At 36.8% G+C, this 24,963-nt stretch overlaps 2 protein-coding genes and 1 long non-coding RNA gene across 3 annotated transcripts in view; all 3 read left to right on the plus strand.

Moving 5' to 3' along the window:
* Positions 1-24,443, plus strand: part of LOC125784464 (uncharacterized) — a 320,028-nt gene extending 295,585 nt beyond the window's left edge. Inside the window, exon 2 of the long non-coding RNA XR_007427277.1 lies at positions 24,249-24,443. This is a non-coding gene — a long non-coding RNA (uncharacterized LOC125784464). The remainder of the gene's footprint in view (positions 1-24,248) is intronic.
* Positions 1,456-14,145, plus strand: fscn2a (fascin actin-bundling protein 2a, retinal). Its single transcript, XM_022671423.2, has 5 exons — positions 1,456-3,030; positions 7,041-7,197; positions 9,266-9,387; positions 9,474-9,641; positions 11,405-14,145. The coding sequence occupies exons 1-5, from the start codon at positions 2,208-2,210 to the stop codon at positions 11,608-11,610; spliced, it is 1,476 nt and encodes a 491-aa protein (XP_022527144.2). The 5' UTR covers positions 1,456-2,207; the 3' UTR covers positions 11,611-14,145.
* Positions 16,480-20,612, plus strand: LOC125784454 (E3 ubiquitin/ISG15 ligase TRIM25-like). Its single transcript, XM_049468144.1, has 3 exons — positions 16,480-17,178; positions 19,227-19,322; positions 19,936-20,612. The coding sequence occupies exons 1-3, from the start codon at positions 16,594-16,596 to the stop codon at positions 20,248-20,250; spliced, it is 996 nt and encodes a 331-aa protein (XP_049324101.1). The 5' UTR covers positions 16,480-16,593; the 3' UTR covers positions 20,251-20,612.
* Positions 24,444-24,963: the final 520 nt, after the last annotated feature.

A 24,963-nucleotide genomic window follows, 5' to 3' on the forward strand; every position in this document is an offset into this window, starting at 1 on the left:
GATATTAAAATCTCTCTGGTGATCTGAGATTTCAGGAGCAATCCTCTCCACTATCTATTATCAAGTGCAAATATGAGATATGAGAACACACCCCTTTTTCTTCAGGCACACTCAGACCTGTCACAAAATACTTTTTTTGTTTGGGCGTTCCTAAAAAGGATTGTGATAAACAAAATAATTGGCATTTTACAACCATTTCATTCTACTGATATCATAAGATAATAATAACATATATTAGTCATAATATAGTAATATAATATAATCACCCTTCAGTAATATAATAACACTTCTTACATTTATACCACTAACAGATAGCATTTGTATATTTACATTTAATTAAGGTAATTTAGCTCTAACCAGAACCAACCCAACCCAATTCAAGCCAAACCAATCCAACCCACACAGAGAAAAATTAAATCCAACCCAAGCCAAGCAAACTGAAGCCAAAGCAAACCATCTCAAATCAACCCAAGCCAAATAAACCCAAACCAAACGAAGCCAAATTAAACCCAAACCTAGTCATATTAAACCCAACCCAAACCTGGCCAAATTAAACCCAACCCAAACCTAGCCAAATTAAACCCAAACCAAGCTTAATTAAACCAAAGCCAAATAAGCCCAACCCAAACCAAGCTAAATTAAACCCAAACCAAACCAACTCAAACCAAAGCAATCCAACCCACAACAAACCATCTTAAATCAGTCTAAACAAAATCAAATTAATCCCAACAAAATCCAAGCAAAATGAAGCAAACTCCAACCAAATAAAAAAAACACTCCAACAAAACCAAACAAAACTATTCCAAACCACCCAGAATGAAATGTTTCAAGCCTAAAAAGTAATTCACTATTTTTGCCCAAAGGTAACAAACTACAGGGGTGCAAACACCAATAATTTGTCAGTAATTTGCTGTCAATTTTACATTTTAGCTCTCCTGTACTTTTAATAGTCAGGAAATCAAATCATAGGTCAGGCTGTATTGTCAACATTATCTAAGGGTGTCTCTACTGACCGCCAAAACTCCAGAGAGTCAGGGGTCAGGAATGTCTTGAACAGTATGTGTTATAGATTAGTTCCTTCTCATCTTTTCACCGGTGTCTTAGGCGGCTTCGTGGAAGACATTTGACTGGGAAATTAGAAGGTGCACAAGGAATGATGAAAGACTCGTCCTGCTGGTCGGACTGACATTTAGGGTAAAAAAGTTGTACCTATAAAAGGGAAAAGAGTATAAGCAGTCAAAGCGGATGTAAATTCAGGATACACAAAGGAAAACGAGAGAAAAAGTGGGACGGACTGAAGTCAAAGGAGACTTTGTAGGCGAGGGAGGAGGGAGGGAATAAATACTGTATGTAGGCACTGTGTTTATAATGAGAAGCTTAGTATAATCAGGTGATCTACTGTATATCTGGTGGTATGGCCTGCGTGTTATGCCTTTGCACGGTTGCCAGATAATCCGAGGGCAAGTGGGTGAAAGCTTACAAAGATGAAGAACTTTCCTCCTGAGCCACTGAGCAAACGGTGGATCATTAGAAGATCTTGCACAAGGATAATCCACAAGGGACTGACCCACTGACACAGGGCGAGGTAAACTCGGCCATAAGTAGCCGAAACGAAAGTAGAGTAACCCTGATCGAGAGGTACAAGAGTGGGCAAGGTTCTGGGCTTGAATTCTGATGATTTTAGACTTTGTAGAAAGGGAAACAGATTGAGAGAGAGAGTGAGCAAAGTAAGGCGAAGTGAGGGAAGAGGAGGGGTCAGAGGCTTGGAGGCTTGAAGGCTTGGAAGGCGACGTCAGAGGCTTGCAGTGTCCTGCTGAGTTTAATCCCTGCTGATTAGGGAACAGAAAGCAGGCACCTGTGCAAATGCAGTAGGTTCTAGAGGAACGTTCCTTGCAATCTATGAACCATAGGAGCTTTAATCTGGAGGCAAATCATGAAAAGAACTTGCCAAATGATGAGTAAAATTGAACCAGAGACCTGGGAATGATTGGGTTGCTTCAGAAAAGAGACTTCTTGCAGCGGTTGCGGTTGAGCAATTGAAGAGAGACTACAACCTCGATTTTGTAGTCCAAGTAACTTTGCAGTCCTACCTCTCTACCTCTACCCCCTTTGTACCCCTTTTCCCCTTCCTCCCGTTCTTCTTCCTTTCTTCCGAACCATTGTGAAGTTGCAGTTGCAGAGTGAACAGTTGCCAACTCGTACTCAAGATGCCGACCAATGGAACAAGCAAAGCTTTAAAGCTCCAGTTTGGGCTCATCAACCACGAGAACCGGTACCTTACAGCAGAGACCTTCGGCTTCAAGGTAAACGCCTCTGGCTCAAGCATGAAGAAGAAGCAGATCTGGACCTTGGAGCAGGACGACCAGGACAGTCAGGTCGTTTTCCTGCGCAGCCACCTCGGGCGCTACATGGGCGCAGATAAAGACGGCAAGGTGAGTTGCGCCGCAGAGGTGCCCGATTCCGAATGTCGCTTCTTGATCGTGGCTCAATCGGACGGTCGCTGGGCCTTGCAGTCCGAGCCGTACCAGCGCTACTTCGGCGGCTCGGCGGACTACCTATCGTGCTTCGCCCAAGCCATCGGAGAGGCTGAGCTTTGGGCCGTCCACATGGCCCTCCATCCCCAAGCTAACCTTTTGAGCGTGGCTCGAAAACGCTATGCGCACTTGTCCGCCCCAGATAGCGAAATCTCGGTCGACAGCAACATCCCGTGGGGCGTAGATTCCCTGGTCACCCTGGTCTACATGGATGGGAAGTACAGTCTGAAGACTTGCGACAACCGATTTCTCAGCAACGACGGAAAGCTGGTGAAGGACTACAGGCCTCAGGCTGGTTTCACCTTGGAGCTCAGGTCTGGAAAGCTGGCGTTTAAAGACCACGAGGGGAAGTATCTCGCACCGATGGGTCCTACGGGCACTTTGAAGTCTGGGAGATGTACAAAACCTGGCAAAGATGAGCTTTTTGATCTGGAGGAGAGTCATCCGCAAGTTGTGTTCCAAGCAGCCAACAAAAGATTTGTATCCGTCCGTCAAGGTAAGGCATGGTATATATTCTATTTTACTTTCTATTAAATTTTATGTGTATTACATGCAAGACGTGGACAGCCTGTATTAGTGCTGTCTTTTTAGAATCTCCAGTCATATTCCTTTTGTACACTTTGATGTCTCCTTTGTGAGCAATGAGGGTAATCACACATAATATTCAGAGCTTTTATTTATTTGCTTTTATGTGGGACAGAAGCACTCAAAAGCATGTAAAAGCACAAGGAGGCATTTGCTGCAGTCTAGCTGTATTATACCTATTTTTTTATTTTGATTTCAGAACAGTTACATGCCGTCCTCCTTCAAAAAAAGGTCTGTTTTGTTCTTTTGCACAGCTTTAGCCGCTGCTATCATTTTCAAGCAGCATCAGAAAAATGGAAAACAAGATGCTGAAAGGAACGTTGAAAGCTTTTCAGAATAGGGTGAAATTTAAAAAAGCACATTTCTGACAATAATCTTCTTCATTTCTAGACGCCTCAAACAAAAAGACGTACAATTAAAAGCAAAAAGCTGATAATTAGCAGCAGAAAAACCTGCAAACTACAACCTGCAACACAAACCAGCAGCCCTGAACTCATAACCGTCAGACCTGTACGGTGCAGTGAGCAGTGCTGAGGGTTAATGGGCTTTATTCAGTGCAGATTACAGGAGCTGCAGACGACTCTTCAGTGAGACACGTCCTGCTGCCCTGCCATAATTCCTGCCTATCAATGAGCCACAGCTCTGCTGCTATTGTTAGAATGAACTTTCGGCTTCTTAAATACCCACTATTACCCATTCAGAGAGAGAGAGAGAGAGAGAGAGCGCCGGGCTGAGGAGGTGTAGAGTGGAGGAACATCTCAGACTGATCAGTGATGGAGATTCATTAAATCCCACTCAAAGAAATTCGAAGAATAGAAGATTTTTTGTGAATAAAAACAGTTTAATACATGAAACTACAATACAGATGACAGACCGGTAAACACAGAGGTGGATGTACGGACAGACAGACATATAGACAGAAACAGACAGACAGATAGACAGGCATAAAGACATACCGACAGACAGACATACATATGGATGCATGGATGAATGGATGGATAGATGGGTGGGTGGGTAGGTGGACAGAGAGATGGATGTATAGACAGAGACAGACAGACACACAGGCATAAAGACATACATATAAATGAATGGATGGATGGATGGATGGATGGATGGATGGATGGACAGACGGACATAAAGACAGAGACAGACAGATAGACAGGCATATATACATACAGACAGACATACATATGGATGGATAGATGGATGGACATATAGACAGAGACAGACAGGTAGACAGGCATATATGCATACACACAGACATACAGATGGATGGATGGACATGGACAGAGACAGACAGATAGACAGGCATATTTACATACAGACATACAGATGGATGGATGGGTGGGTGGTATTGATGGATGGACAGATGGACATATAGACAGACAGACAGATAGACAGGCATAAAGACATACATACATACAGACAGATGCATGGATGGATGGACAGACGAACATATAGACAGAGACAGAGAGATAGACAGGCATGTATACATACATACAGACATACAGATGGATGGATGTATGGATGGATGTATGGATGGATGGATGGGTGGTATTGATGGACGGACAGACAGACATATGGACAGAGACAGACAGACAGACAGATGGACAGGCATATATACAAACAGACAGACATACATATGGGTGGATGGATTGATGGGTGGATGGACAGACAAAAAGATAGACAGGCATATATGCAAAGAGACAGACAGACAGCCAGACATAGATAGATAGATGGATGGATGGATGGATGGATGGATGGATAGATAGATCTGGATTCGAACATTACTCAAATATTCACTATTCACTGTATACCTGTAACTCTACCTCTTCACTACTTTACTTTAACTGATGCTCTCAAACACTTTATTAAGAGACAAGAAATTCAAGTAATTAACTCTTGATGAGTTCAGCACAGCTGTTAACTGAAAGCCTGAATCCCAGGAGACTCTACCTCATAAAACTGACTGAGAAAATCCAGCAGAGATGTGTTGAAGTAAAAATAAATCATATTCTGGTTTGTTTAACAATTGTTTGTTTATTAAATAATTCCATATGTTCTTCTTCACAGGTTGGATGTGTTTAGTGTTAATCTACAATACAGAACATTTTTAAAATAATGATAAAACCCTGTATCAGTGTATCAGTGTATCAGTGGAGTTGTGTCTCTGTACTGTAAGTGTAGTGTAGTAAATGCTGTACGCTGTTGGGAGTGAAGCACGTAAAGCAGCTTAGTGGGCCTTCATCACAGATTTACATTTCACCACAGAGGAATTACTGCAGCAGGCAAATGACCAGACCGGGTGGAAGGGTGTGTGTGTGTGTGTGTGTGTGTGTGTGTGTGTGTGTGTGTGTGCAGGATTACTCTAATAACAGGATTATGTAGAAGGTTGACGGATATTTCTGAGGTATCTCCTCTGAACCTCATCCTCCACAATCTGGCCTTCATTAAACAAGCGTGTGGATTCCACTCCACTCTTACAGAGAGAGAGTGAATGTTCATCGCTATCTCGGTAACACAGGCGCTGTGCCGAGCCGAGCGTACACCCCCACTTATTACACACACATGAACACACAGCAGCACAAACCCAACTTTTACATCAACAATAAACAGAATAGTAAATAAAATAACATTGCTGTTCCCGTAAATGAGCTGCTGGAGCTCCTTCACAGCGTCAACCAGCAGCTCAGTTTCCTCTGCTGAGAAGAGTTTGTTGAACACGTCCAGGTAGCTGCACCGTTACAATAGCAATCCACCAAAGTCAGAGCTCACCTGATCTACTCTTAAAGAGAATGATGAGTGACTGAGAGACACTCTGATTGGTTTATTATTTCACGTTACTCCCAAAACATGAATAACCACACCCATGATTAATTAAGAGAATTAGTACATGACTTTTGTGTGTTTTGAGTCATGCATGGTGTACTTTTCCCGTCATTACGATAGCAAAGGCATATTGACACGCCCTAAATCAAGCTGCATGGTGCACAGTTGGCAGCTCGCCTACAGATCATTACGTACAACAAATAATAATAATAATAATAATAATAATTATTATTATTATTATTATTATTAAGAATATGGTTGCAATAGGAAATTTATATGAATATTATGAAAACTAATTTCCTACATTTTGATGCATTATGTGTTTTTCCTTAAAGCACAAAGAACTAAAGCTTAAACTGATGTGAAAAAAAAAAAACATCATAAGATAGAAGTGTATAAATTTGAGAGGACATTATGGGAATTCCTAAATCTGTATAAGTTGTGAGGTGTTATCTTGTAAGTGGTGACTGGCAGGCAGCTTACTAGTTACTGTCCCAGTAGTTAAGAGCATTAAAAGTATGTTCAAATTAGGTAAAGAATACTAAAAGACATTTTCTAATTAATATACTTTAAAAATACACATTAAATATACTTGTATCTCTGTATTTCCATAAAATCTATTTTAAGCAAAATTGAGGTTTAGAAAATATATATAGTGGAATTAAATGCTGCTTGAAGTGCACTTTAGTGTATTTTTTTCCAATGTCATTAAGGTGTACACAATATGTGCATCAATATACAAAGTTGTATATTTACTATATACTTCAAATGTATAAAAAATTATGTTTAAAAAACATACTTAAATCTAGTTAAGTTTGCAGAAGTTGTACAAAAAAACTCAAAAGCACAATGTAATGCTTTTATGTTGTATTTAAATTTCAAATACATATACATTTAGTATATATTTAAGTACATATTAATTTTATACATAAAAGTATGTACTTTTCCATGTTAAGTATACTTTTAAAAAATACGTACTTAAATGCACTTTTCTTTTACAATTTAAACCATTAAGTGTCAGTAATAATCTAAAACATGTTCATAAAAAAAAATTAATTTAACATTAACTAATTTATTCTCTTTTTTTTTAAGGTGTCAGCATCTCAGCCAATCAGGACATAGAAACAGATATGGAGACGTTTCAGATGGAAATTGACAAGGAGACGAAGAAATGCATGTTCAGAACAAACGCAGGGAACTACTGGACGCTCGTCTCACACGGAGGCATCCAATCCACAGCTACAGACATGTAAGCTGATGCTCATTGCTACCTTACACCCCACCAACTGTCTATTCTCACTACTGTTTTCCTCCTGCTTGGTTTATTTCACATTACACCCAAAATTAACCACATCCATGATTAATTAATAGAATTAGTACATGTCTTTTCAGTTGCATTTCGAGCTGCGCCAGGTGTACTTTTCCCGTCGTTACGATAGCAAAGACACACTGTTCGCCTACAGATCGCTAAAATAGGGCCATAATTAACCTGAACATCTCCAGACCCAAACGTCTCAATCTCATCTTATATCCAGGATAGAGACTCCATCCTTTAGAGAACTAGAGTATCCATATACAATATCCTCTATCATTCTAATGTTGTAATAACTCATTTAATCTCTCATCATTATATTATACCACAGTTAGTTCCGTCCCTGCAATGTGATTGGCTGAGAGGCGTTTTATGAGTGACATTATCAGCCGGTAATGTACTGTAACCGAAGACCTCCATGTATTAATCCGCCACATACAGGTAACCTAGCAACGATGCAGCGCTTACAAACCAAACAGCGCAGCTACAAACAGAGCAGCAATGGAACTTTTTTAACTGGTGGAGTTTTTATAACCAAACAGATCCTGTTTTCTCCTCCTCTTTAACTCTTTAAAATCTTTCAATTAACAGTGATAATAGAACTGTGGTATAATCACAATTATACACTCGAAGTTCGTGCTATAACCTGTAATATTGGCACTGCTGTGTTGATTTACACCCTATGCCCGCATCACATCAGTGCCAATATTAAACATTATAGCACGAACCTCAAGTGTATTATTGCTTAATTAACACATATCGTCGCTGTCCAATAAAAAAAAAAGTATCTCCGTTTTTGTCGATTTTTAGTTTACTACATAATTTTAACACACTAATTGTTGAACTAATTGTTTCTTGTTGAACAGACCAATAGAAATACTTTTGAAATAGAAATAGAAAAAAACTACTTACTCAGTATAGCTGTCATGCTTTATTGTGTGCAATGTCCAAATTCACTATATGTATCGTGATCTCTTTATCGCCATTTGTGCAATATGTTTAACGTGCAATATTTTCAATATTTATTCACTATTAGTCCACTATTAGTGCAAAAATACTCCTCTGACACACTCACAATAATATCTCCTCTGACCTTATCTGATATTAGCTGAACTAGATATATATATATGTTTTTATATTTTCTGTAATATTTTGTACATATAGACTTATTATTATTATTTGCCCCTGTCTCTGTTGTGGGATTAATAAAGAATTATCTTATCTTATCTAAAATAAACTCTTTGTTACATTGATTTCCACTGAAATGTTAGATTCTTTCTTTCTTCTGTAAAGTTGCTGTTTTGGAGATTGGAGATTCATTGGACAGCGACGATGCAAAAATTAGCTTTATTACAACTATCAACTTCTTGTTGCACTATACTCTTCTCAGTACCACTTAAAAAATAAGACTACCTTTATAAAGGGTTTATGAATTATTTATTAATGAGTTTATTCATGGTTATTTATTAGGTTGCAAATACTTTAATAAAATAATAAACAGTTAATAAATATATCTCAACACATACATAGAAATGTCAAAAGTGAGCTTTAAATTAGCAAATTTGATTCCACATTCATTTCTACTGCCAAACCTCTTATCTTTCTAGATGCCGATTTTTCTTTGTGTTTCCATCAATTAGCATTAAACCTGTCATATTAATATATTTGTAAGTATGTTTAACTATATATAGATAAATTAAATGACTAAGCAAACAATGGATCACTGTTGCCTTTTCAATTGATATGTTGTAAATGTTAATCAATGATTTTTAAAGCATCTACAACCTAATCAATAATAATGAATAAACTCATTTATAAACCATTTATAAACCCTTTATAAGTGTAGTCTTATTTTAAAGTGGTACCCTATTTTCTAATCTTTTTGTCGATGAGTGTATATAAGGGAAATCAGTGAATGGTGTGAAACTTGAATGATTCTATTATCTGATATATAATAATAATAATACTCTAAGATTTGATATAATTTCTATTTATTCCTGAACAGCGAGGTCAACACGATGTTCCAGATTGAGTGGCTCGGGCGGAGAGTAGCTCTGAAGGCGAGTAATGGGAAATACGTCTGCACTAAGAAGAACGGTCAGCTCTCGGCCGTCAGCGACAGCGTGGGTGAGTGTACGCTCCTGTTCCTGATCCTGCAGCTCTGAAAGCTTCAGGACTTTACCCTGATCTACCTGTGCTCTGAAACCCTGCAGGTGATGACGAGCTGTTCCTGCTGAAACTCATCAACCGGCCCATTCTGATCCTGCGAGGAGAAAACGGCTTCGTCTGCCACCATAAAAACTCCAACACGCTGGACGCCAACCGCTCGGTCTACGACATCTTCTCCCTGCTGTACAGCGACGGAGCGTACCACATAAAGAGTGAGAAAATAAACCTTTCACACTACTGATCACTGATCAGAGACACGCCGTCACAAATTACACCATTACTCACGAGAATTAGTGACGCCACGCCAGAGAATCTCTGTAGAGGAGAATACGCACTTAAAGTGAGTCCAAAACAAACAGTTTCATACTAGAAAAGAAAACTTTGTGAACAAACTTTAAGTTGGTTTAGAAAAGTGTGCTAATAACGATGAAAAGTTTAAATGGTTGCTAAGCTGTTTCTGTCTAAAGAGTGTGAAAAGGTTGTTGCTATGCTGTTGACTTTTGGCTAAATGCTCAAAAAAAAAAAAAAGTTTTGGCTAAAATGAAATTGGAATGCCAATAATTTTGCAGGTGTTGCTAAGCAGTTGCTAGGTGGTTGCTAAGGTGTTGCCATGGTGTCCATGTTGGTTGCTAAGGTGTTGCTAAGTGGTTGATAGGTGGTTGCTTAAGTGTTGCTTTAATGTCCGTGTTGATTATGAAGCTGTTGATTGGTCGCTGATTGTTGGGTGGTCGCTAAGGTGTTGCTAGGTGGTCAATAAGGTGTTGCTTTGGTGTGCGTGGTGGTTGCTATGTGGTTGCTAGGTGGTTGCATTGGTTTCCATGGCGGTTGCTAAGGTGTTTCTAAGTGTTAGATAGGTGGTTGCTTAGGTGCTGTTTTGGTGTCTGTGTTGATTATGAAGGTGTTGCTAAGCAGTTGCAAGGTGATTGCTATGGTGTCTTTGGTGGTTGCTATATGGTTGCTAGGTGGTTGCTTTGGTGTCCATGGTGGTTGCTAAGGTGTTGGTAGGCAGTTGCTAAGTGGTTGCTAAGATGTAACTAGGTGCTTTCTTAGGTGTTGCTATGGTATCTATGTTGGTTGCTATGTAGTTTCTAAGTGGTTGGTAAGTGGTTGCTAAAGTGTTGCTAGGTGGTTGCTAAGGTGCTGCTATTGTGCCTGTATTTGTTGCTAAGCAGCTGCAAGGTGGTTGCTATGGTGTCGGAGATGGTTGTTAAGTTGTTGCTAAGTGCTTTATCCAATAGCTCCTCACAGCAGCAGAGATTCAGCATCTTTAGTGGGTAAAACCTGTTTACTGTAGAAAGATAAAAATGTTATTTTGCTTTTTTAGTAAAATACATTATCCTACTTTCTGAAATGAAATAAACACTACGAACGAAGAAGTAATCATTAAGGTTTAACACACTTTCTGCTGATCTGGTGATTTTATATATAACAGAATTTTAATATGTTTATACAGTATATTTGTCAAAATAACAAATATCAGACATTAAAGGAGAACTCTCGTGTAAAATGGACTTTTCTTGTAGTAAAATATGATAAAAAGTTAATAGCACACCTCCGCTCTCTGTTTATATCCTATAATGCTAGCTTCAGCTCCAAGCGCCGCCATCACTGTACTGATAATAACATAGACACATATATACATAGACTCCACATAGCGTAGCAGCAGCACCAGGAGGCAGACTATGTGGAGTTCAGTGTTGGGTACGTTACTTTGAAAAAGTAATTAGTTATAGTTAATAGTTACTTCTCCAAAAAAGTAATTGAGTTACTAACGGAGTTACTCCACTATAAAAGTAACTAGTTACCAGTAAAAGTAACTATTGTGTTACTTTTTGGTTACTCGCCCCCGTAAGTAACAGCGATAGAAACGCTGTTTATTTCAACAACATTATTCCAATCACTGGCGGAGTCTATGTATATGTATATATATATATATATGTCTGTATTTTATATTATTATTTCTCTTCCTCCGCAGGTGCGAATGGGAAGTTCTGGTACGTGTCCGGCAGCAGCCTGGTCTGTTCAGACAGTGATAAACCCGAGGACTTCTTCCTGGAGTTCCCGGAGCACGGGCGCGTGGGCATCAAGGGCATCAACGGTAAATATCTGCGCGGGGATCAGGGCGGCACGCTGAAGTGCGACGCTGCCGGTCTGGACCTGCCGTCTCTGTGGGAGTACTGAACCTCCCGACCGGATTCAGCAGCTCCACAAACTCAGAGACTGAAACACAAGCCTTCCTTTTATTTATCTGAGTTTTTACTCCTGACTTTATCTGTTCTAGACCTTTTTACAAACATATCTAATATTATTATTATAATTATTAGTAGTATAATTATATACAGCTCTGTAAAAAAACAAGAGAGCACTTAAACATAATCAAGAGGAAGATGGATGATCACAAACCATCAAACCACCAAACTGAACTGCTTGAATTTTTACACCAGGAGTAAAGCAGCATAAAGTTATCCAAAAGCAGTGTGTAAGACTGGTGGAGGAGAACATGATGCCAAGATGCATGAAAAAAATCTGTGATTAAAAACCAAACCAGGGTTATTCTTAAAACTTTATGAATATGAACTTGTTTTCTTTGTTTTTTCAGTCATTTCTCATTTTCTGTAAATAAATGCTCTAAATGAGAATATTTTTATTTGGAATTTGGGAGAAATGTTGTCTGTAGTTTATAGAATAAAACAACAATGTTCATTTTACTCAAACATAAACCTATAAATAGCAAAATCAGAGAAACTGATTCAGAAACTGAAGTGATCTCTTATTTTTTTACAGAGCTGTGTATGATATATGAGTTTTGAACATCTGATGCACTGCTGTCATGTTTAATTTGTCAAGTTTTTTTTTTTTGAGATGTTACATATTGTTATCTCTCATCTCATGACTATAATTCTAGCAGTTATATTATTATTAGTTAGGATATTGATAATGTTAATTTAATATTTCCACAATATTTATGCTTTACAAAACTGAATACAAAACATGTAATATTGATACACTCTAATATTGATCTTCCATCGTTTCTATACACACTTTTCACTATATACTATATGCGCTGCACTGAGTGTACAGGACACTTTATAGTTCTCCAATCACAGACTGGGGTTCAGATTCAGCTGCAGCAGTGCTGCTGGAGTGTTTAAACACTGTTTCTGAAGGATACTGCCAAAAAGAAACCTCCCACAGGACTGTACAAACAAGACACCTCCAGCAGGATGCTACCTAAAGCAGGCTGCCCACAGGACACTACCCAAAGGACACCGCCGACAGGACGCTGCTGGTGCACTATTCTCAGTGCAGCAGAGACACTGAGGTGTTTAAAAACTCCAGCAGCACTGCTGCATCTGATCCGCATCACTGTACCAGCTCAACACTCACTAAAGGTAGAGATGTACAGTACAGGCCAAAGGTTTGGACACACTTTCTCTTTTTTCTTTTACATTGTAGATTCTCACTGAAGCATCAAAACTATGAATGAACACATGTGGAGTTTTATGTTCTTAATAAAAAATAAACATGTTTTATATTCTAGTTTCTTCAAAATAAAAGCCACTCTTTGCTCTGATTACTGCTTTACACACTCTTGGCATCATTCTCTCAATGAGCTTCATTTAAGAGGTGGCCACCTGAAATGAAAAGTTCTCCAACAGTCTTGAAGGAAGGAAGGAGTTCCCAGAGGTGTTTATTAGCACTTGTTGCTCCTTTGTCTTCTTCACTCTGTGCTCCAGCTCACCCCAAACCTGGATCTGGATTGGGTTCAGGTCCGGTGACTGTGGAGGTTCAGCTCATTTTTTGTTAAGTACATAAAACTCCACATGTGTTCATTCATAGTTTTGATGCTTCAGTGAGAATCTACAATGTAAATAGTCATGAAAATAAAGAAAACGCACTGAAAAAGAGAAGGTGTGTCCAAACTTTTGGCCTGTACTGTACCCGTTGTTAACATTAGCATCATGGGGTGTCCTGGACTTTCTGTGTTTCTGGAGTGAACGCTTGAAACCAAATTCAAATCACACATTCTGTATTTAACTCTTTCTTAATTCTCTTTAATTAAAATTCTCATTTCAGGAAATATAACTTGTTACTGGTTTCTTTTCTTACCAAGGAAGTAAATGCATTATTTAGTAAACAAAAAAAGATGATTTAACACAGTTTTGCAGATCTCTGCTGGATTTTCTCAGTCAGTTTTATGAGGTAGAGTCTCCTGGAATTCAGGCTTTCAGTTAACAGCTGTGCTGAACTCATCAAGAGTTAATTACTTGAATTTCTTGTCTCTTAATGTAAAGTTTGAGAGCATCAGTTAAAGTAAAGTAGTGAAGAGGTAGAGTAACAGGTATACAGTGAATAGTGAATATTTGAGTAATGTTCTAAAGTAAAACAAACAACTTGATAATAATCTGTTGAGCATCATTTAATACAACAACAGTCGGTCACCCCTAGTAGTGATAGGAGGAGCACAGCAAGGGTTTCCCAGGAACGTCTCCACCAGATTTATCACCATTCCAGCATTTATGGAGCAGCTGGGACTCTGCAGCTTTAGCTTCAACCTACGAGTGTAGAGCTACAGGATCTACAGGCCCAGCTGTAGCAACATCTGTGGCTAAATGTGCTGCAGGATCCAAACAGAACCTGTAGAACCTCCAAACCCAACCAATACCCTTTCAATCTCATCTTATATCCAGCATAGAGGAACCAACAGGATCTAAACTAGAGTCTACTTTTAATTGTATTTCAATTGTTATACACAATTAACTTCACTACATTCACACATATAAAGGTATATTTTTATTTTTTGGGGTTTTTTTTTGTTGGTAAGTGTGTAAATCATGTTACTATCACGAGCAATAAATCAGAGTGCAACACAGGCTTACTTTCACTTACCATTGTTTTTAATCACACAAAGATAAAATGTGGAGGTATTTTCTTATCTATCAGAGTTCAGCCCAGAAGAGAGAGAGACAGATAAAGATGAATTATTTTGGGTATGATTAATGATTGTTTAGATGTTTTTGTTTTGTTTGTTTTTGTTTGTTTGCTAGTCCTCAGTAGAAAGATACACTTTACAGAAAGATCTATCGAAACACTTTTTCAGATAAAATCCTTCTGGATGCCCTTTTAGGAGTATCAGCCACACTGAAAAAAATTATAAAAAAAAAAAATAAGTTTAGCAACTTTCTGCATTTGCTTTTTTTTTAAGTAAATTTAATTTCAGATAAATTTAAGTAACTTCAACTCTGTTTCAAGACTTAAATAGAGTTACACAGAGTAAATAAGAGAACTGAACTTCAGTCAATCCTTTCTTTTATTAAACTTTACTTCATTTATTTTTACTGATTCAATCCTTTCTTTTATTAAACTTTACTTCATTTATTTTTCACTGAATCAATCCTTTCTTTTAGTAAACTTTACTTCATTTATTTTTACTGAATCAATCCTTTCTTTTAGTAAAGTTTACTTCATTTATTTTTATACTGAATCAATCCTTTCTTTTAGTAAACTTTACTTCATTTATTTTTACTGAATCAATCCTTTCTTTTAGTAAACTTTACTTCATTTATTTTTACTGAATCAATCCTTTCTTTTATTAAACTTTACTTCATTTATTTTTACTGAATCAATCCTTTCTTTTAGTAAACTTTACTTCATTTATTTTTACTGAATCAATCCTTTCTTTTATTAAACTTTACTTCATTTATTTTACTGAATCAATCCTTTCTTTTAGTAAACTTTACTTCATTTATTTTTACTGAATCAATCCTTTCTTTTAGTAAACTTTACTTCATTTATTTTTACTGAATCAATCCTTTCTTTTATTAAACTTTACTTCATTTATTTTTACTGAATCAATCCTTTCTTTTAGTAAACTTTACTTCATTTATTTTTACTGAATCAATCCTTTCTTTTAGTAAACTTTACTTCATTTATTTTTACTGAATCAATCCTTTCTTTTATTAAACTTTACTTCATTTATTTTTACTGAATCAATCCTTTCTTTTAGTAAACTTTACTTCATTTATTTTTACTGAATCAATCCTTTCTTTTAGTAAACTTTACTTCATTTATTTTTACTGAATCAATCCTTTCTTTTATTAAACTTTACTTCATTTATTTTTACTGAATCAATCCTTTCTTTTAGTAAACTTTACTTCATTTATTTTTACTGAATCAATCCTTTCTTTTAGTAAACTTTACTTCATTTATTTTTACTGAATCAATCCTTTCTTTTATTAAACTTTACTTCATTTATTTTTACTGAATCAATCCTTTCTTTTAGTAAACTTTACTTCATTTATTTTACTGAATCAATCCTTTCTTTTAGTAAACTTTACTTCATTTATTTTTATACTGAATCAATCCTTTCTTTTAGTAAACTTTACTTCATTTATTTTACTGAATCAATCCTTTCTTTTATTAAACTTTACTTCATTTATTTTTACTGAATCAATCCTTTCTTTTATTAAACTTTACTTCATTTATTTTTACTGAATCAATCCTTTCTTTTATTAAACTTTACTTCTTTTATTTTTACTGAATCAATCCTTTCTTTTAGTAACTTTACTTCCTTTATTTTTACTGAATCAATCCTTTCTTTTAGTAAACTTTACTTCATTTATTTTTACTGAATCAATCCTTTATTTTAGTAAACTTTACTTCATTTATTTTTACTGAATCAATCCTTTATTTTAGTAAACTTTACTTCATTTATTTTTACTGAATCAATCCTGTCTCAACACATGGATGGCATGTAATACATTGCATGTAGATTCCATGTATTGAGAAAGGATTGATTCAGTAAAAATAAATGAAGTAAAGTTTACTAAAAGAAAGGATTGATTCAGTAAAAATAAATGAAGTAAAGTTTACTAAAAGAAAGGATTGACTGAAGTTCAGTTCTCTTATTTACTCTGTGTAACTCTATTTAAGTCTTGAAACCGAGTTGAAGTTATTTAAATCTACTTAAAAAAAAGGAAATGCAGAAAGTTGTGAAACTTTTTTTAAAGTAAATTTTATTTTTCTTGTGCAATGACAATAAAGCAGGAACTCAGCATGTTGGAAACCCCACCTCCTTGACTTCTTCCTCATTGCTTTACACTGGAAACGAAACGAAACAGAAAGTGTTTTCTGATTGCTGGTCTGTGTAGGAGTGTGTGTAAAATGGCTAAAGCCCCGACAAAAGATCAGGATTCCTTCAGCTGTCCGATCTGCCTGGACCTGCTAAAGGAGCCGGTGACCATTCCCTGTGGGCACAGCTACTGCATGAGCTGCATTCAGCACTGCTGGAAAGAGGACCAGCACCCGGACAGCGTCTACAGCTGCCCCCAGTGCAGACAGGCCTTCTCCCCAAGACCCGCCCTCAACAAGAGCACCATCATCGCCGAAATGATGGAGAAAATGAAGAACGCCGGACTCCTGACCGCGCCGGCGGCTCCGCGAGGCACAGGCGAGGTGTCGTGTGATGTCTGCGTTGGTACAAAGCTCCAGGCCGTGAAGTCCTGCCTGGTGTGCCTCGCCTCGTACTGCGAAACTCACCTCAGGCCTCACTATCAGTCACCTGCCTTTCAGAAGCACACGCTGGTCTCAGCCTCCACCCAGCTCCAGCAGCAGATCTGCCCACATCACAGCAAACTGCTGGAGGCGTACTGCCGCACTGACCGCCGCTGCGTCTGCATGCTGTGCATCCTGGACGAACACAAGGGGCATGAAGTTGTTTCTGCTGCCAAAGAAATGGGCGAAAAACAGGTGAGCAGACTTCACTTTACAAACCACCAGTGGTGGACAAAGTACACAAATCTTGTATAAAACATAAACAGTCCTACACTAAAATTGACTTAAAAAAAATCACATCTTTCTGCATTTGCTTTTTTCTGTAAATAAATGCTCTAAATGAGAATATTTTTATTTGTAATTTGGGAGAAATGTTGTCTGTAGTTTATAGAATAAAACAACAATGTTCATTTTACTCAAACATAAACCTATAAATAGCAAAATCAGAGAAACTGATTCAGAAACTGAAGTGCTCTCTTATTTTTTTTCTTAATATAAGTATCTCACCTACTACAGGGGTCAAAAATATATACAGTAATATTAAAAAGTTTGGGCACCCCTATTAATCTTAATCATTTTTAGTTGTAAATATTTGGGTGTTTGCAGCAGCCATTTCAGTTTGATATATCTAATAACTGATGGATACAGTAATATTTCAGGATTGAAATGAGGTTTATTGTACTAACAGAAAATGCGCAATATGCATTAAACCAAAATTTGACCGGTGCAAAAGTATGGGCACCCTTATCATTTTATTGATTTGAATACTCCTAACTACTTTTTACTGACTTACTGAAGCACAAAATTGGTTTGGTAACCTCATTGAGCTTTGAGCTTCATAGCCAGGTGTATCCAATCATGAGAAAAGGTATTTAAGGTGGCCAATTGCAAGTTGTTCTCCTATTTGAATTTCCTCTGAAGAGTGGAATCATGGGCTCATCAAAACAACTTTCAAATGATCTAAAAACAAAGATTGTTCAACATAGTTGTTCAGGGGAAGGATACAAAAAGTTGTCTCAGATATTTAACCTGTCAGTTTCCACTGTGAGGAACATAGTAAGGAAATGGAAGAGCACAGGGACAGTTCTTGTTAAGCCCAGAAGTGGCAGGCCAAGAAAAATATCAGAAAGGCAGAGAAGAAGAATGGTGAGAACAGTCAAGGACAATCCACAGACCACCTCCAAAGAGCTGCAGCATCATCTTGCTGCAGATGGTGTCACTGTGCATCGGTCAACAATACAGCGCACTTTACACAAGGAGAAGCTGTATGGGAGAGTGATGCGAAAGAAGCCATTTCTGCAAGCACGCCACAAACAGAGCCACCTGAGGTGTGCTTTCTGCTTCAATCAGTTATTAGATATATTAAACTGAAAGGGCTGTTGCAAACACCCAAATATTTACAACTAAAAATGATTAAGATTAATATGGGTGCCCAAACTTTTTCATATGACTGTACAAGAATATATAAATACAAACAATACAAAACTACACAAAGTGTGAAAGTAACCTAACTGTAGATAGGAGGTAGTGCAGTAATTCTTTACACTAAATCTCTCTCACATAAAGAGATAAAGATCTTAACTGCCTTTATTCAGAACTAGCCAATTAAGGACTTTGCCACTTTTATGCAAATGAGCTGTTGCTGGCCACACGTTAGCATTAGCTTGTGCTAAATGGCAAAATACGAACAAGCAAGTTCATGCTAAACTGAGATAAAAAATGTCTTAAAAGATGTATTATTTGAAAGTTCTTAAATCTCCCTCATCTGCTGACTTGCAATGAACTGTAGATACAGATCCCTCCCTCAGAAGAAGTCTGCTGGCTAATCCTGCTGTCAGGGTGGTTCTATGCAGGTTTCCTTGTTGTGACATCACAGTAAGGGAGGAGCATTCAAATGGCTCATAGGAGCATATGATTACTCACTCCAAACTCTTTCAGCTGATTCACAGAAAAACGTATGGATGGATTTTTTTTGTGATTTGGGTGTTTATAGTTTTTAGGGACACAGTATGGAAAGTAAAATAACATTTATTATGGCTCTAATGTCCTATAATCATTTTTATAATAATACTGTTAATCATTTAATAGCCTCAAATTGCTATTAACAGACATTAAACTGCGGTATTAATCAGAAGCACATCTTATCTAAACTGTGGGGCTGTATTATTTACATAAACACAAATATCAGGTCATATCAGATCAGTATCAAGTTACATATTAATGTTTTACTCTTTCTTCCTTAGAAACAGCTGATTGATACTCAAAGCAAGTTCAAGCAGCAGATTAAAGAAAGAGAGAAGGAGCTTCAGGAGCTGAAAGAAGCTGTACAGTCTTTTAAGGTGAGTTTGGTGCAAAACCTCAACAGTACCAAGACTATTAGGAAGATACACAACTACGTAACCCATAGATTAATTAGAGAGGGTTACGAATACAACAGATTACAGTGCTGGTGATTCTGTATCTACTGTAACTGTAGATTATTTACAGAGCAGTACGGGTACAGCAGATTACGGTGCTGGTGATTCTGTATCTACTGTAACTGTAGATTAATTACAGAGCAGTATAGGTACAACAGATTACAGTGCTGGTGATTCTGTATCTACTGTAACTGTAGATTATTTACAGAGCAGTACGGGTACAACAGATTACAGTGCTGGTGATTCTGTATCTACTGTAACTGTAGATTAATTACAGAGCAGTACGGGTACAGCAGATTACGGTGCTGGTGATTCTGTATCTACTGTAACTGTAGATTAATTACAGAGCAGTACGGGTACAACAGATTACAGTGCTGGTGATTCTGTATCTACTGTTACTGTAGATTAATTACAGAGCAGTACGGGTACAACAGATTACAGTGCTGGTGATTCTGTATCTACTGTATCTGTAGATTAATTACAGAGCAGTATGGGTACAACAGATTACAATCTCCTTGTTCTGTTTTGTCTTCAGCTCAGTACACAGGCTGCAGTGCAGGACAGTGAGCGGATTTTCTCTGAGTTGATTCGATCCATTGAGAAGACTCGCTCTGAGGTGACGCAGCTGATTCGAGCCCGGGAGAAGGCAGTGGTGAGCCGGGCTGAAGAACTGCTGGTGTGGTTGGAGCAGGAGATCACTGAGCTGAGGGGGAAAGACAATGAGCTGGAGGAGCTTTTACACACAGAGAATCATATCTATACACTACAGGTAGAAAATATTGATATACAGTTTTTCCTACATTATAACAGAATAGTTTATAAAACGGGTTATAAACATGAATGTGAATAGTTAATTTAGAAGTGAATAAAATATATAGCTTTTCACACAATTACACTAGACCTTTAAAATATTTTTAGTGATCATCAGATCACTGCCAGCAGGAATAGCAAATAACGAGAGTTTAATAACAAAAAGCCAAAGAAAACAAAACAAACCAAAAATAAAACAAAAACTGAAACAATGAAGAAACACACATTACATATAATCAGGCAGAAACAAAGAAACAAAACAACCTGACTGACGAAAAACCCACAAGAACCGACAAGAGACAGTGAAACAAAGGGGCCATATATACACGGAAGTGGACAGGAAACAGGAAACACTTAGGTACATGTAACAAGGGGGCGGAGCTACAAATGGACACAGGAGAGCACACCGAAGACAGGTTTGGAGACCAAGTGCAGGTAAATAAACAAACAGGAGAGACACAGAAGAGGACGAGAACGTAACAATAATATTTGAATTGACTCAACTTAGTTTAGTTACATGTCACTTTAGTCACTTCTAACTCCTAACGTTTTAGTTCTGAACTTCACTTTGCTCAACAATACGTACTGAGTTGTGCTACACTGCAAAACATGATGAGTAAATTTTACCTTAAAAAAGTTTCGCAACTTTCTGCATTTGTTTTTTTTTAAGTAAATTTAATTTCAGATAAATTTAAGTAACTTCAACTCGGTTTCAAGACTTAAATAGAGTTACACAGAGTAAATAAGAGAACTGAACTTCATTCAATCCTTTCTCTTATTAAACTTTACTTCATTTATTTTACTGAATCAATCCTTTCTTTTAGTAAACTTTACTTCATTTATTTTTACTGAATCAATCCTTTCTTTTAGTAAAGTTTACTTCATTTATTTTTACTGAATCAATCCTTTCTTTTAGTAAACTTTACTTCATTTATTTTACTGAATCAATCCTTTCTTTTAGTAAACTTTACTTCATTTATTTTACTGAATCAATCCTTTCTTTTAGTAAACTTTACTTCATTTATTTTACTGAATCAATCCTTTCTTTTATTAAACTTTACTTCATTTATTTTACTGAATCAATCCTTTCTTTTAGTAAACTTTACTTCATTTATTTTACTGAATCAATCCTTTCTTTTAGTAAACTTTACTTCATTTATTTTACTGAATCAATCCTTTCTTTTAGTAAACTTTACTTCATTTATTTTTACTGAATCAATCCTTTCTTTTATTAAACTTTACTTCATTTATTTTTACTGAATCAATCCTTGCTTTTAGTAAACTTTACTTCATTTATTTTTACTGAATCAATCCTTTCTTTTAGTAAACTTTACTTCATTTATTTTTACTAAATCAATCCTTTCTTTTAGTAAAGTTTACTTCATTTATTTTTACTGAATCAATCCTTGCTTTTAGTAAACTTTACTTCATTTATTTTTACTGAATCAATCCTTTCTTTTAGTAAACTTTACTTCATTTATTTTTACTAAATCAATCCTTTCTTTTAGTAAACTTTACTTCATTTATTTTTACTGAATCAATCCTTTCTTTTAGTAAACTTTACTTCATTTATTTTTACTGAATCAATCCTTTCTTTTAGTAAACTTTACTTCATTTATTTTTACTGAATCAATCCTTTCTTTTAGTAAACTTTACTTCATTTCTGCATACAGTATTACCTAATTACAATTACTTCATTTATACAATATTACTCAAATAATTTATGATACATAATATATTATGTATATTACTGGTCACAATCATTACGCTGCACTGTCCACTGTGGGTGGTATTATATTAGACTACTATGGTGCATACCCTGGTGGTTGGCAAAGTTGGTTGCCAAGGTGTTGCTATGGTTTTGATATTTGCTTTCTAAGGTGTTACAATATAGTTGTTATAGTAAATAATAGAAATGGTGGCTTACATGCTTCTAGGCTGTTGCTAGGCCTTCTATGGTGTTTACTATGGGGGTTGCCAAGGTTGGTTGCCAAGGTGTTGCTATGGTTTTGATATGTGGTTTCTAAGGTGTTACGATGTAGTTGTTATAGTAAAGAATAGAAATGGTGCCAAATGTGTTTCTAGGCTGTTGCTAAGCTGCAGTTAGGGGATGCTATGGTACAGCTATTTACTGTGGGTGGTAATATATTAGCCTTCTATGGTGTATTCTCTGGTGGTTGCCAAGGTCGGTTGCCAAGGTGTTGCTATGGTTTTGATATGTGGTTTCTAAGGTGTTACAATGTAGTTGTTATAGTAAAGAACAGAAATGGTGGCTAACATGATTCTAGGCTGTTGCTACGGGTTTCTATGGTACATCTGATCACACAGACAGTTCTAGCCAGCTGCTAGAGTGCACTGCCCACTGTAAGTGGTAATACCAGCTTCTATGACATGTTCCCTTCTGATTTCTGGTGTTGGTTGCCAAGGTGTTGCTATGGTTTGATAGATGATTGCTAAGATTTCACTATGAAGTGCTGCTAGGCTGTTGCTATGGTACAGCTGTTCACACAGACATTTCTTGCCAAGGTGTTGCTTTGGTTTTGATATGTGGTTGCTAAGGTGTTACAAGTTATAGTAAAGATGTTATAGTAAAGAATAGTGGCTAATGTGCTTCTAGACTGTTCTACACTGTTGTTAAGGGTTGCTATGGTACAGCTGTTCACATAGACAATTGTAGCCAGAAGCTGCACTGTCCACTGTGGGTGGTAATGTTAGCTTCTAAGATGTGTTCCCTTGTGGTTGCTAGGGTTGGTTGCCAAGGTGTTGCTATGTTGTTGTTTTTTAATAGGTGGTTACTAAGGTGTTACGATGTAGTTGTTACAGTAAAGAATATAAATGGTGGCTAATGTGCTGCATGGCTGTTGCTAAGCTGTTGCTAGGGGTTGCCATCATTTGGATTAACACACTGACCAGTGTTTAAAGTAATATAGTTATGTAAAATGAAGTTAATCTTCTGTATATTTATGATATATCTGAACCTGTGCTTTTATTTCTATATAAAATACAAGTACATACACATACAATACACGTAGTGTGTGTTTTAATTCAGTGATTTTCTGTCAGACAGTGTGTAATTCCTGTTTTTAGAATAACGCTGATTTTGTAGAATCACTTCTCCTGTCTCTCACCACCGAACATTTCAACACCATTAAAACCTGCTGATAGAGCTGATAGAAAAAGGTCACTAAAAGGCCAGGCCATAATAAAAGGAATCTTATACTGCAAAAAAAAAAAAGTGCACATGAGTTTAACTTTCAAACATTACATTTATAATATAAATTGTGCATAAATGTTGCATTTAGCTCTGGAAAATAATGTTTGAGTAAAATGAACATTGTTGTTTTATTCTATAAACTACAGACAACATTTCTCCCAAATTACAAATAAAAATATTCTCATTTAGAGCATTTATTTACAGAAAATGAGAAATGTCTGAAATAACAAAAAAGATGCAGAACTTTCAGACCTCAAATAATGCAAAGAAAACAAGTTCATATTCATAAAGTTTTAAGAGTTGAGAAATCAATATTTGGTTGAATAATCCTGGTTGGTTTTTAATCACAGTTTTAAATTCATGCATCTTGTCATCATTCTCTCCTCCACCAGTCTTACACACTGCTTTTGGATAACTTTATGCTGCTTTACTCCTGGTGCAAAAATTCAAGCAGTTCAGTTTGGTGGTTTGATGGGGTTAATCAGGATATGCAACATGTTAAATTAAATTAATATATTGTAAAAAGCTTTGTCCATTAGTTCTGACTAGCCTAATAATAATAATAATAATAATAATAATAATAATAATAATAATAAGCCTAATACGAAACAAAAATATAACCTGAGTTAATTGCTTGAATTTCTTTTACAGTAGATCATGCTGCTGTTTCTCTATCAGCAGCCGGAGTCTGAGAGAGAGAGAGAGAGAGAGAGAGAGAGAGAAAGAGAGAGAGAGAGTACAGTAGATCATGCTGCTGTTTTTCCATCAGCAGCCGGAGTCTGAGAGAGAGAGAGAGAGAGAGAGAGAGAGAGAGAGTACAGTAGATCATGCTGCTGTTTCTCCATCAGCAGCCGGAGTCTGAGAGAGAGAGAGAGAGAGAGAGAGAGAGTACAGTAGATCATGCTGTTTCTCCATCAGCAGCCGGAGTCTGAGAGAGAGAGTACAGTAGGTCATGATGCTGTTTTTCCATCAGCAGCCGGAGTCTGAGAGAGAGAGAGAGAGAGAGAGAGAGAGAGAGAGAGAGAGAGTACAGTAGGTCATGATGCTGTTTCTCCATCAGCAGCCGGAGTCTGAGAGAGAGAGAGAGAGAGAGAGTACAGTAGATGGCGCTCTCTCCCCTCATCACTCTCAATTAAAGAAACTTAGTCAATCCAAAAGTCAATTTCAAGAACTTTGAAAGTGTCCTCAAGTGCAGTTGCATAAAAAAAGACATCAAAAACATTGTGATGATGAAACTGGCACTAATCAGGACCACCCTAGGAAAGAATAGAAGAGCGAGAGTTTCCTCTGTTGTACAGGATAAGTTCATCAGAGTTATCAGCGTCAGAAACTACAAGTTAACAAACAGCTCCTCAGATAAGATCAACTAAAATTAGTATTTTAGTTTGTTTAACATTGTTTTTAAGTTACTACATGATTCCTTATGTGTTCCTTCATAATCTGATACATCACTTCAAAAATAATAATAAAATAAAAACATTGAATGACGAGGTATAGCCAAGCTTTTGACTGGTATTTTATAGGTAAAAAACAATGCAT

The sequence above is a fragment of the Astyanax mexicanus genome, chromosome 19 (genome assembly GCF_023375975.1).
Source record: "Astyanax mexicanus isolate ESR-SI-001 chromosome 19, AstMex3_surface, whole genome shotgun sequence".
Taxonomy (NCBI): Eukaryota; Metazoa; Chordata; class Actinopteri; order Characiformes; family Acestrorhamphidae; genus Astyanax; species Astyanax mexicanus.